The following is a 13,858-nucleotide window of genomic DNA, read 5'->3' as shown; positions in this document are numbered from 1 at the left end:
CCAAACAATTTTAACCTACACCATTGTGTTTCTCGCGAAATTTCCGATCCAGTCATCTATAAATCATTAATTTGGCCGTAGCAAACCAAAATTATCCTATTTCCCTCATTTGACTGGACTAATATTTTTATAAAGAAATTACTACATCTGAATGAATAACTCAATTTGTTTCTTTCAAAAAAATAAAAATTACCATAACGAGAGTACAGTGATATCGTATAAAACCGTGTAAAAAACTCTTACACAAAAATTAGAGTTACCAAGAAAAAATTTTTTTAAATATTGAATAATCGTTTAAAAAATTACGTTCTAAATTACATGAGTAATAAGTGAAAATACTTCGATCCATTATTGATATAATTATAAAAAAAATTTATTATTATTTAATATTACAGTTTTATATAAAAAATTAGATCTATCATGTAATGTCTAAAAAAAATTTGAATTGTTCAATATTCAAATTAATAATATGTATAAATAAAATCCACTGCTTTCGCAAAAACCTGGCTGATTTCATTAATTACATTGCAATTTGTACTTCATATGTACGATATGTATTATATGAACGAGTTTTTGAGTTTCGTTGATGAAATTAGGCCCGAGTTCACCATTAGCAAACTGCTAATCACAGCTGCCAACTTCTGCCAGACATTGGTACCAACCCAAATAAATTAAAAATTAAAGAATCCGATCATAACATACATAACCTAAAATTTGTTATAAAAAGTAATGCAAAGTTATTGTGCAATTCGTGTAAACAGGTAATTATAAATTGAGGGCGTTTTCCATTTAAAGAAAACCTCTCTGTGTTTGACACTGTGTCGACTAATTTTATAAATGGAACATTTACTTTTATTGTGTTTCGATAGAGGGCAGCTTATAAAAGTTACTAGGAGAAAAAAAATTTTTTAAAAAAATTAAAAAAAAAAATGAGAATTTTGAGATCATAGATACATTGACATTTACATAACATTGCATTGTGTAAATAATAAAAGATACTACCTTAATTTCATAACGAAAAACTTTTATATCTGATAATTTTCTCAATTTACCTGTATTATCCATTATTTTTTTTAAAAGTCAATCATTAATTTGCTGGTCGTTGTGAAAAAGTAGTGTTGCCAATGAAAGTATTGAAGTTACCAAGCTTTAGTTGGCATTAGGTTTTTGCTATAGTATGGTCGACACTGTGTTGCACTGTGTCGACTTTTTTTTCTAAATGGAAAACGCTCTTAGTTCGACTATAGTAACCGCCGGTTAAAAAGTAAACCTATATACATATAGTCGGACTGAGAAGAGAGTTCCTTAAATGCTCTTCATGTGTTCTTGTACGCTTGCGCAGTAGTAACAAACGTGGTAGAAGGGGTAGAAAATCAGTAGTGGGGAGTCCGAAAGCATTGAAGCAACTGAAGAACTCTTTTCTTAGTTCGACTATAAATGTGTTGCTATCTATTAATAATGAAATAATTACTCTGTATATATTTCTTTCAAAAATCACATTATTGTTATTTAAATGATGAATGCAAACTATTTCCAACAGGTTTTCTAAAATAATTTTTAGAGAAAATGATTGTTACCTTACAAAATTCGCATTCATGTATAAAAATGCCTAGTAGAAGTATCTGTGCATTTTCTAATTGTAGAAATTCATCATCAAAAACGCCACATTTATCTTTCCATCGTTTTCCAAAAAGTGAAAGGTAAACTTATTTTTTGCAAACAGATAAATGTTTTTTTCTTTTTTAATTCCAAATATCTCATATATTTTTTTCTGTTTATAGTATTGCTACAGAATGGATCATTCGGAGTGGCAATAACGATTTGTTTGACCTAAATCCGGAACAACTGTATCAAAAGCGATTATGTTCAGAACATTTTGATCCAAATTGTTTCATTGTTAACCAACCTGGACATAGACGAAGATTATATCACAATGCTTTACCACGTATCATGCTCTATGATGATAACAACAGTAAAAATGACAATTATATTGAAGTAAATAACATATCTACTTCTTCAATGAGCTTACTTCCGTACAGAACTTCATCAATATTAGAAAAATCAAATTTGAATGCATATTTTTCAACGCCTTTGACAAGCATTTCAACTCCATCTAATAGAATGTCTTCAACATCTCCATTAAAAGTTACCACCCCAATAAGTAAAACTTATAATAATATTAATTTATTAAATAAAAAATTAACCATTTTAGAGGAAAAATTAAAAAATGCACAAAAAATAATAAAAAATTTAAGACAAGCTTATATTAAAAGTAAGCCACGTGCTATAACTGTTAAAACTTTTTTAAAAGATGCTGAAAAGTTCCTCAATAAAAAACAACTGTTGTTATTAAAAATTCAATTAAATCGAAACAAAAAAAAAAAATTCAATTACATATCATCTAATTAATGTTTTACAATACGGTTACCGAATTGTCTTCGCAATAAAAACAAAAATTCTTCTTATTTACGGATAAATAATTATGAGCTTTCAATGAATTTTAAAAAGACTTCAGTAAATATTTTAAATGAATAATTTGTAAAACATTATTTGATATTAATCGCAGAAAAGTTGAAAGTTTAACTTTTGCTGTTTGCTCCAAACGTTACCAATATTTTTATAAACGTTTAAAAAAGTTTGGGTTTATATTGAAATCTTGCTCCAAAAAGTAAAAAATTATCTTCTTGTACGCTGTAATTAAATGATCGAGCTTTTGTTCAAGAGCGAAAATGTTATAAATAAATAACCCTACCAATTCAGTATTATTAAATTTTTGGGTGATTACATTGATTAAATGTTGGTGTAGAGTTTTAAAAACTTTCAATTTAATAACAACTCAAGTGAAAAGACACAATAGAAATAAAATTAAGGCAATACTAATAATAATACTTTTTGAATAGAAAATAAAATTATTTTATAACGATAATACTTTAGATTATTGTTAGACTGCAAAGAGTTGAAAAATTATTTTTAAAAAAGTAATAATTATACTTTATACTTATTCTACTTGGATAAAAACAAATATTCTTCTTATTAATAAACAGTTTGAATATGGTGATGAAAAATTTTGAATTCTGCTCTATTAATTTCAGTTTGTATAACTGACATATATATATATATATATATATATTCATATACCCTGCAACTATATTTCTCATTATTTATTATATTAATTGATGTATTCTTGTGATAAATTACCAATTTATTGTTTTTTCTTTATTGATAATCTTTTTAAAGCCTCCATCGCATTGTTATTTGTCGGCTGAAACTTTAACAGATGTATGTAATCAACGATTGCCTAAAAAAAAATATTCTATTACTCTATCATTTCAAGTAGATAAAATTTAAATTTAATAATTACAATGTAAAAAGATACCTGGTCTTTATTTCCTAACTTCTCAAGAGCTAATGCACGTCTTAATAATCCTTTAATATTTGTTGGTTCTATTTTCAAAACAATATTACAATCTTCTAGCGCTTCCTCGTATTTCTCTAACTTGATGACTGTCACGTAAAATCACATGAGAAATTAATTATTCAAAAATTTTTTTTTATTGATAGAAACTATATAATTGTTAATTCAATTAAAGTCAATATTATTAGACGTGACCAGATCTAAACTAAACTATTCAATATCCACAAACTCATGTAATGAAATTTAATATTTAAATAATTATTGTTTAAATTTATTAATATATTAGACTAGAGTCTCAGACATATATATATATATATATATATAAATACGCTTATATGCCTCTGTTGCCTTCGTATCAACATATTGAAATGACGCTCTGAACTCATTTGGCGACATAGTTGCTTCCAAAACGGAGGTAAATAGGTTTTTCTATGTTTAACCTCACCTAACTAAATTTTTGTAACTTGGTACACTGTACTTGCAGGGTGATTATTTTTTCTTAAATGATGCGGCCTGCGGCCGCATCGGACAGCACACAATTTAAAGTTTATGATACCTACTTTTTTTTGAAAAAAATGAAATAATTTTACTCCAAAACGCGGAGGCGATAAAGATATATAGGCGGATTTCTATATACATATATATAATTTTTTGTTCCTTCTCGGAGTAATTAATTTATTATGGAAAGAATATTTTTAATAATGAAACTCACATGTTATTGCTCTATTATTATATCCATTTATGTTGGAAGCATTCATTTGTAAACAAAAATTATAAAAATGTAGCGCTTCTTGATAATCTCCAACTTTAAATGCTTCATTTCCTTTCCACTTTTCTTGTTCTGCTATTTGGTTCAATTCAATCCCGGACAAACTTGCTATAATTATTAATCATATTTATCTGATTAAATATTACTATTTTTAATTATTTATTTACATACCATTTAAATTAAAATCTATATGTATTGGTGTAATTATAATATTTTTTCTTTGCTCTAAATTTCTTTTCATTTCCACACACTTTTGATCTACTTTTAAATCCATCTTTTTTATCTCAACATGAACATCATATTTATCCCATGAATTGTAGTCACAAAATTTTATACGGTTTATTTTAGATTTTTTTTTAATTTTCTGTAATATTTCTACTTGTTTAGTTGATCTAACATCAGGATATATAATTGACCATATCGTGTCTATAGCATTTTCATGGCCTAAAGATTTTTCTATTGAATACATTTTTTGTATCCAATCAGTTATATCATTTTTTAACTCCAATTTTTCATTATGCTTCAACTTATCTGTTTTTATGATGGATCGAGGTATCCATAAAATTTTGTTTTGTGGATGTATTTTTTCTAGTTTTTTTTCTGCATATTCAATAAGATTAGGATAATACCCTTCTTCACCGGATCTAATGAACGAATAAGAAATGAGATAAAAATAATTTTTAATACTGAAAATAGTCTGCTCTTTATCATTAATTTGCCTTAAAATGATAATAATTTTTTCTATTTCTTCAGCATCTGAACATTTATCAAGATATTCATAAGATAGATGTTCAATGGAAATATCATATTTCTTTAGCAGACCACTTTTTTTATAAAATTCAGAAGAAATATATAAAGACATAATTTTAAATATGAACACTTAACATGAATATAAATACTTTTTTAATTAATCAGTTCAAAGTAGAAAGCAAGTATAAATAATTTATTTACGTTGTCATGGTAATCCTTCTTAAATCACCAACAATAATCTTAGTTATAGAATTAATGTTCTAAAAGTTGGTTTCAGTATGCAAATATGTGTCGAAGAACTATATTTGTATCATTTTATTTTGATTGTAAATTTATAATTGTTTAAGTGAGCAGAAATAGTTTATTGATTTTCAATTTAATTTCAGAAATCAAGCTATAAATTATCTAAATTATCTGTATTGAGATTTAGTTATTTTTTACATATTTATTTTATATATAATGTTTATTTTGATGATTTTACTGGACAGTAGGATTGATAGATTCTTTATTACTTCTAAATCATTTAATCAGTTAATGTCTTTACTAATTTGCTTTAGAGAAGTCATATAATAAAGTGTTTTTAAAAATGCATTTATAATATACTTTTTACTTAAGTTCATTATCTTATGTATCTATTTTGACAATAATATTTGAATTTTACTTTGTTTCATCATAATTGGAGTTGATTGATAAACTCCGAAAATTCAGTTTTGAAGTATGATGTTTATTTACTCATAATTTTTTCTCATAAAATCGACAGGAGATGGCAGATCAATCGTTTTACAACAATTGCTTGGTGTTATTTACACTAACCTGTTCAGTAATGAAATTTAAAAAATTGTTACATATATGTGATTTATCTTTATGGATATATATACACAAATATATGTACATATAAATATATATAGATTTACAATGTACCATTTTTAGAGTAATCATAAATTAATAAGAATACTTACAGATATGCAACTAAAAATATCAAATTATTGGTATTTTTGGCTAAACAAAAGCAGTTGCTATTAAAAAATGAATAACAATTTACATATATTCATCAACGATGATATAATTTAATATGTTTTTTTTAAAATTCAATTAATAAATATTTTCCAATATTATAATGTATTTTATTTTGTAAAATAAAATTTATCTATTTCCAATATTCTTAAGCAAAATTCCCTTTCCAATACTTAAATTTGCGATGTCAATAACATAAATGAATTACTAAATTATGATAATTCTTGAAATGCCATACATTTTATAAATATTACTGCCATTATAATAAAGACTAGACATTAGAAATGATTAAAGTATAATTGAAAATCACTCATCAAATTGTACTGTAATTGTTGTTTGCTGCAAAAGTAAATATTATATGATTTTGAATATAAAAATAAATATAAACGAGTGTAAAAATTTTTTTATAAATGATATTATTGGTGAGATGTAATAATGGTGTTAAAGATGCACCAACTTAATGCATATAGCAGAGATGATTCTCTCTGCATGCATGTAACAAGAAGTGAGTAGTACATATTAGATGGTGCACCAGTCTCTACTACGCTTGTGCTTACTCAAATGCTCACACTTGCCGATAAGATTGCAATGTGAGTAGTTGTGTATTTTCACTTGTTGAACTTGTATATATTACAATGATCAATTTGATCATCGATAATCGCTTCAATTTTAATTTTTTAATTTTATGATTATATTAATATTAATTAATCATATGGATAAATTATTATAAAATAATTGTTTTAAAATAAAAGTTAACAAAACGTGAAATTGATCAGTGATAATTACTTAAAAATAATAACAGAATAAGGTGAATAAAATGAATTTTTTTATTTAATAGTTTCAAAAATTAATTGGTCATTTTCTTATTAAAATTATACATTTAGAGGAAAGGAACTCTTATATTCTTAAAAGCAATATGAATATTATAAAAATCATTCATGTGTAAGATAAATATTGCGACATGTATTGTACGTACTTGATGCTTCGAATATTTCGACATTCTATACCTACTATTGAAATTTATTTCTTTTTTATTACTCTTAATATATTTTTCATTAGACATGTAACGGATGTATTTTAAAAATAGTCTGTTTCATTTTTACGACAATATAAATGCAATATGTCATCTGCTTTTAATTTATTATAATAATTTTCTATATTATAAAACTTTATTAATAAAAAATAATTTGTTTTTCAGGATTGTTACAGCATCTACACTGCCAATGATCAATATTGATCGAAAAACATTTCAATATTTTAATATTTGGAAGTATATATTGTTAGTGATAAGTATTTTAAAGAAGGTGAAGTGGATAGAGAAAGTGAAACATCAGCAATATACGAGACGTTTAGCAAGAATGAAAGAGAAAGAGAATCTTAAATCGGTGTGGCGCCTAACTGATGGGACAACCTGACGATTTACTCACTAATATATCATCAAATTCGACTTCCTAACAAACGCTACTAATGAAAAAAATGAGTGTACTTGAAATAGTGTGATTACAAATTGGCATTCTCAAATAAGGGAATCCTAAAAAAATTTTCATTAAATCATTAAAAAGTGTATTTATGATAAAAGTGAGGAATTTCAAGTTAAGTTATAATTAAACGTTAGTAATGTGATCAATTTTTTGATATTATAAAAATAAAAATAAGTGTAAAAATGTTTATATTATGTGTTTTCATGATTATGCTTCACGTGTTTAAACAATCTCCGTTGTTTTCTTTAGTATGTGATATTATTTCTGATAGAGCCATATGAATGTAGTGACATGTTCGACTGTAGTCGAGCTTTATGAATTGAAATATACTTTTTTAATGTATTTAAGTGTTCGATCCAATGACACTTGAAAATCACCAAATGATGACAAACGTCAACAGACTTAAAGTGGTTGTTCTTGGTGGTCCAAGAGTGGGAAAATCTGGTGTGTAATGTCTTGCAGTACATTTGCAAATTAAATTTCAAAGAGCTTCAATATTTACACATTTAAAACCTAGTAAACGAATAATAGATATTATGTGGTTTAATAATATTTTATTTTTAATAAGAGAAATTAAAAAATTATTCACATATTCTTAATGTATTCAACAGTCCATATTTATTAATATTTTTTTGCAGCGGTTGTAGTCCGGTATCTAACAAGGCGATACATTGGTGAATACAGTTCAACAAGTGGTTAGTATTACAAATAAAATAAAAGTATGAAAGCTCTAAAAAATTATTTTATATCATTTCATAGTAAGAAAAGTTAATAATTTGCCAATATATGATAAGTATTAATTAAACAATAAAATAACTTGATAGTTGTTTATCAGTTTTTTTAAATTTTATTTCTAATTTATGTTCTCTGATGCATAATTTATATTTATGTGAAAAAAGGTTTTATATATTGTTTAGATAGATAAATAGATAGCCTTATTCATCCTTGTCCATTATTTAAAATAAAAAAAATTAATTTTTTATTTGATAAAATGATAAATATCATAAAAATTTTTTTAAATAATTATTTATTTAATAACTTGATTTGATGAAAAATTTATCTTTTATAAATTTCTTTAGTAATCTTATTTTCATTTTTAGATTTTCTTTACAGACACAATGTCAACATAGACAATGTTATGATGGAAGTAGAAATACTAGACACCTCTCGCTGTGAGGTAAATATCATATTAATTATTTTTCATCAGATATTTTAAATTGTAATAACATTTTAGTTGTTATAAACTAAAACTAGGTATATTTTAATTGTTTTGAAACAAAGTTCGTCTCATTTATTTCAATATATAGGGGCTATAGATTTACCTGTCGACTTTACAGCGTAAATATAAATTAAATTATTTAGTGAAACAAAAGAGAGTTTTTTTCCAATGCTGTTCTAACATATATTCGAAGGTTCAAAAATTTATCTTTGAATTGTAAAAAACTTTGATTTTATTCTCAGTGTTCCAGAAATATTCCAGTGAAAGAAAATTAAATCAATTTTTGATTCATGTTCAAAACTGCATAATCACCTCTTTCCATCTACAATTGATTAAATTCGATTTTATGTATTCTTTCCTTCATAAAATTGATAATTAGAGCTTAGTAAAATAATGTCTTCATGATATCAATGTAGAACACGGTATGGTTAAGAAAGTTACCGCTAAGAGGAAGAGCGTTCGCACAAGCGAGAACATGCAAAAAAAGCTAATTACAACTAAAATAACACCTAGCTTAAATAAAATAAACGTAGGTTAAAAAATTGAAATTTGTCATCAGTCTTACTTTGATTTGGTTACTGGGATTCATCTTTGTTTTTACGTCACTCAGATTTTTCAAAACTCTGATATCATCATTAAAATGATTTTTTAAACAGTGATAATTTTGGTAGTTATCGTTTCTCAGAGCCTTCCAAAGCTTGTATACAGTAAAGTAATATTATATGTAGTTTAAATCTGTTTCATTCCAGGATAATGGCTGTTTATATTCACACATAAGATGGGGTGATGCGTTCGTTATAGTATATAGTGTAACATGTAAAAAAAGTTTTCAAGAGGCAAGAGGATTGCTTAAGCAACTTACTGATCTCCGACTTCCTTCGTATTTTACAACATTACTTCTTGGAAATAAACGTGATCTTGATCATGCACGGTATGAATTATTGATTTACAAAAGTTTTATTTAATTTTTAAAATATAATATTTTCGTTTATCATTTGTAGAGAAGTATGTGTTGATGAAGGTCAGCAACTTTCTTTGGCTCATGGATGTCAATTTTATGAAGTGAGTGCAGCAGAAAGTCCAGCAGGAGCCGCATTAGCATTTCAAGGGTTGTTGAGAGAAGCCAGATCTGTTCAACTCCTCCGAGCATTACCAATTAGACGAAAACTTGGCGTACATTCAGTTTCTAGAGTATTAGGTACCATATTTGGTAAAAATACAACTAAAGATAGGAAAAAAAGACCATCATTGAGCATATGAACTTTACTCTTCTTTTCAACGAAGAAAATCAATAAAATATCATAAATTTACATTTTTCGCATTTATTTCCATTAATATTAAATAAAGTTCAGATGAAAGAATTTTTTATTTATTTCAAAATGAAACTTTGTGAAAAATGTCTGATAGAATAATTGTTAGTAATTAATAAATAAAATTAGGAGAATAATTTTTTTATATTTTCATTGTTATTTTAGTGTAAATTTATTTAAAGGTGTTATACCGTACAATTTTTAATGATAACTAATAAATAAAGAATAAAAATATGGAACTGAAATAAAATAAAACTGATATTGATTATAATTCTCGTATCGTTTTTTATATCTTTCATCACTTTTTTTCATATAAATATGGAACCAATAAACATGTCAACGAAAAGTTGATGCTGTGTGTTTATTTGAAGCACTAGTTTAGTTTACTAAATTAAATTAATTAAACCATTTGGATAACAACAGAATCAATTACGTTTTATTTTCAACTTTTAAGTACTAATCTTTCGAAAATGCTACTTTATTGCATGCTCTTGTGAAAGACTGTCAGTTTTATTAGGATAATTCGAAGAAAACACTATAATTGATTCTTGGATTTCCGAATCAAAATGATTGAAACATCATCCCTCGACAAGGTTCCATGGTGTAATGGTTAGCACTCTGGACTCTGAATCCAGCGATCCGAGTTCAAATCTCGGTGGGACCTACTTTTTAAAATTGTTAAAATATTTTCAACTTTTTAACGATTTGAAAATCATTAAATAGATAATGAATACTTTAAGTATTTATTCATGATTTAGATGTGTAATTCGTTTATATTTGTAGTGATTTACAATGAAATTAAATTTCCAAAAACGGTTAAGAAGCTTTTATGAGATGTTAATAAATCAATTAATATTTTGTTTTTCTGAAAAATATATGAAATATGAAAATAATTAATACACGTAATGATCAAATGTGAATATAGGAATCACACAAACAACTTTTAGATATTATCATTCAGAAGGACTTATACATATAAGATATTGTTAATTTAGTATTGTCACTCAGATATCATCAAAGAAAATGAGAATTAGTTCTTATGTCAATGATAATAACATTGGGTCAAAAATAATCGAAGTAGGTTGGTAAATTTTAATGATATTTTAATTAGATTTTCTAAGTTCAATTCGCTTCAAATATTAATACCTTTTGATAACAAATTAATTGATAAACTAACATAAATTTTACAAATAAAATCAATAAACTAAAATTTTAACTCAATTTAAAAATGTGTGAAATTGAAGTAAAATCGGAATAAAATGATTTTCGAGTAAAGATGTTTAGGAAAGAAGAAATATAACAGAGTAGGGTAGGGTAATATTACGAGAAAATTAGTCTATTTTATTCTGCCGGGTAACCTGCAAGGTATTAGTATCAGCCATACCTGCGTGAAAAGTTCGCGCGGGTGCGACGAAAATAATTTTTAATCATTTTTAAACTTACCAACTATTTACATTTGAATGATAAGTAAAATTTAATAAAATTAGCCTGTGCTTTTAAAGAATTTATTCATAATTAAAAATAACGAATCGCAAAAGCTTGACGACGATGTTAAAAAAAAATTCAATTTTCTATTTAATGAATGAAAATAAACGCACAATTAGAATAGTATAGCCAGTAATTCTAAATTTTTTTATTAAATTATAAATGAATTGTTAATAATGTTGTTTCAGGACTTTTTAATTATATGTATAATTAATTGAATGTACATGCCAAAAATTCGAAATACCAATATACTATTTGAAATAAGTGAGTTAAAAAAAAATTATTTAAAAACTGTTCCATCGGAAAATAAAATTTTATGTTAAAAATGTCGCAAGTTTTTTATCCTACGCTTGTATAATATTTGATGTACGGGACTTAATAGAGCGCAGTGTGTAACGGAACGCAGAGTGTGCAACTCGAGGAAAAGAGCAGACAAACGAGATAATCTTAGTTTGTGTATATTTTATACATCCATATAAGTGCGCGCGCAATGAACCAAACCCCAGTATCGTGTATTCCTACTGCCAAGATGTCAAAGACGAAAAAGATTCTCGATGAAGCTCGAGAAATGCAAAATCCTGAACTTGATCTGGCTGATAAAAATATTACTACTTTCGAGGAGATGCCAGGATTGCGTAAGTATTTGTTTCCATTCCCTATTTGTAAGTTCATGAGCTATCGGACCAAATTTGGTAACTTGTTCTGAACATTTTTTTAGAATCAACGCAACATCTAAAATTATTTGTCGTAAAACTTTGAAGGCGTAGTTACATTACTAGGATCTATTTTTGTCATTTTATGACTAATTTTTATGAAAATATTCTGGATTGAACATACCAATCAAATGATATCTTTCAAAATTTTTTAAAAATCTTAATGCTGAAACATGTAAACACTCCATTTTTAAACAAAACTCATAAATATTTTTCAAATCTATCGTTTGAATCATGCAATACTATCAATATTTGTAAAAATATTATTTAGAATTTTTTAATAAAAACTTTATGTCATAATTTTTTTTTTATTGTGAAAAATATTAAATAATACACTTTTTTTCTAAATAATTTAAAGTTCTTCTGTGATAATAATGTAGTTACTACTTAATATAATTATATTTTATTTTGCAGTTAATATGTTGAATATCACCAGGTTAACTCTTAGTCACAATAAAATTCAAATGGTACCACCTGGACTAGCAAATCTTATGAACTTGGAAATATTGAATCTTTTCAATAATCACATTACAGAGTTGCCAATTTCATTATCTCAAATGCCAAAATTAAGAATATTAAATGTTGGGTTCGTTATTTTTATTTATTATTTGTTTTCAAATTGTTAACAATTTCGATATACAATTATAAATAATTGACTTTAATTGGATTTTTGAATAAATAAATAAATTTAAGTCAAGTATTTAGTTAAAAACTAACATTTAAAACTTGTATTTTTTAATTTAACCATTATCATTAATTGTTTATCATAGGATGAATCGATTGGATGCTTTACCAAGAGGTTTTGGTGCTTTTCCTGTCCTTGAAGTTTTAGATTTGACTTACAATAATTTAAATGAGAAAAACCTTCCCGGAAATTTCTTTATGATGGGTATTCAATAAAAATTTTATACTGAAAATTGTCTTTCTACTCTATCATAGCTCATTAATAATTTATTATTCATTTTATAGAAACTTTGCGGGCTCTTTATTTGGCCGATAATGACTTTGAATATCTTCCACCTGAAATAGGTCAATTGAAAAACCTACAAATTGTAAGAAACCAAGAATTCCTGTCTATTAGAAAAATATAAATTTAAAAAAATAAAATTTTTAATTTAATGATTTCAGTTGGTCTTGAGAGAAAATGATTTAATAGAACTTCCAAAAGAAATTGGTGAGTTAAGCCGGCTTCGGGAGCTTCATATTCAAGGTAATCGTTTAACGGTCCTGCCGCCAGAAATAGGTAATCTGGATTTAGTTAGCAACAAAGCAGTATTTAGAATGGAGTTCAATCCATGGGTGACTCCTATTGGAGATCAATTACAAGTGGGAATATCTCATGTAATGGATTATTTGCGCTCCGAAACATATAAATAGTTAGTATCTTGATTCATTGAATAGATGCTTGAATTCATCATTAAATTTTTATCTTTGAAATGGATTATAAATAATTATATTACTTTCAGCGTTTACAATCGGCATCAAAGTACTAAACCACCACCACCTGCCATTGAAAATGATAAGAGTAAAAAAATTTCTCGATTACGATAAAAAATCTATAGAATCTATTAAGAAAAAACAACAGTTTATCAAAAGTTATCAAATTTTTTATTATATAAATATATTAATGGTAACAAACAGTAATTTTTATAATATATATTTATACATGACTTTGATAAAAATATTTTATACTTACATGGAA

General features: G+C 25.7%; 5 protein-coding genes and 1 non-coding gene across 7 annotated transcripts in view; 4 read left to right on the top strand and 2 right to left on the bottom strand.

Annotated features, from left to right (window-relative positions):
- LOC118064016 (uncharacterized) overlaps positions 1–13,858 on the bottom strand; it is a 122,891-nt gene that overhangs the window by 93,651 nt on the left and 15,382 nt on the right. The gene's annotated exons all lie outside the window — the stretch shown is intronic.
- Positions 1,408–2,424, top strand: LOC118064020 (THAP domain-containing protein 1-like). Its single transcript, XM_035078365.1, has 2 exons — positions 1,408–1,700; positions 1,782–2,424. The coding sequence occupies exons 1-2, from the start codon at positions 1,567–1,569 to the stop codon at positions 2,407–2,409; spliced, it is 762 nt and encodes a 253-aa protein (XP_034934256.1). The 5' UTR covers positions 1,408–1,566; the 3' UTR covers positions 2,410–2,424.
- On the bottom strand, positions 2,994–5,156 carry Spag1 (Spag1 axonemal dynein assembly factor). Its single transcript, XM_035078363.1, has 6 exons — positions 5,136–5,156; positions 4,356–4,828; positions 4,128–4,292; positions 3,377–3,504; positions 3,199–3,298; positions 2,994–3,145 (listed from the first exon to the last, which is right to left on the bottom strand). Exons 1-5 carry the CDS (start codon positions 5,141–5,143, stop codon positions 3,203–3,205), a joined length of 870 nt encoding a protein of 289 aa, XP_034934254.1. The 5' UTR covers positions 5,144–5,156; the 3' UTR covers positions 2,994–3,145; positions 3,199–3,202.
- On the top strand, positions 6,331–9,994 carry LOC118064022 (ras-related and estrogen-regulated growth inhibitor-like). Of its 2 annotated transcripts, none has more exons than XM_035078368.1 (6): positions 6,331–6,538; positions 7,147–7,873; positions 8,068–8,124; positions 8,530–8,606; positions 9,398–9,579; positions 9,650–9,994. In XM_035078368.1, the coding sequence occupies exons 2-6, from the start codon at positions 7,789–7,791 to the stop codon at positions 9,906–9,908; spliced, it is 660 nt and encodes a 219-aa protein (XP_034934259.1). In that variant the 5' UTR covers positions 6,331–6,538; positions 7,147–7,788; the 3' UTR covers positions 9,909–9,994. The 2 variants fall into 2 exon arrangements, with proteins under 2 accessions (XP_034934259.1, XP_034934258.1); XM_035078367.1 differs by lacking the exon at positions 6,331–6,538 and adding an exon at positions 6,547–6,756.
- Positions 10,551–10,622, top strand: TRNAQ-CUG (transfer RNA glutamine (anticodon CUG)). Its single transcript has one exon. It is a non-coding gene; the product is annotated as a tRNA-Gln (tRNA).
- Positions 11,824–13,847, top strand: ics (ras suppressor protein 1). The gene is made up of 6 exons (XM_035078364.1): positions 11,824–12,078; positions 12,571–12,742; positions 12,927–13,045; positions 13,126–13,208; positions 13,285–13,532; positions 13,623–13,847. The coding sequence occupies exons 1-6, from the start codon at positions 11,934–11,936 to the stop codon at positions 13,705–13,707; spliced, it is 852 nt and encodes a 283-aa protein (XP_034934255.1). The 5' UTR covers positions 11,824–11,933; the 3' UTR covers positions 13,708–13,847.

This window comes from Chelonus insularis, unplaced genomic scaffold, assembly GCF_013357705.1.
Source record: "Chelonus insularis isolate UGA/USDA-ARS -01 unplaced genomic scaffold, ASM1335770v1 contig_151_pilon, whole genome shotgun sequence".
Taxonomy (NCBI): domain Eukaryota; kingdom Metazoa; phylum Arthropoda; class Insecta; order Hymenoptera; family Braconidae; genus Chelonus; species Chelonus insularis.
Note: the sequence above shows the minus strand (reverse complement) of the source record. Positions and strands in the feature narration are given on the sequence as shown.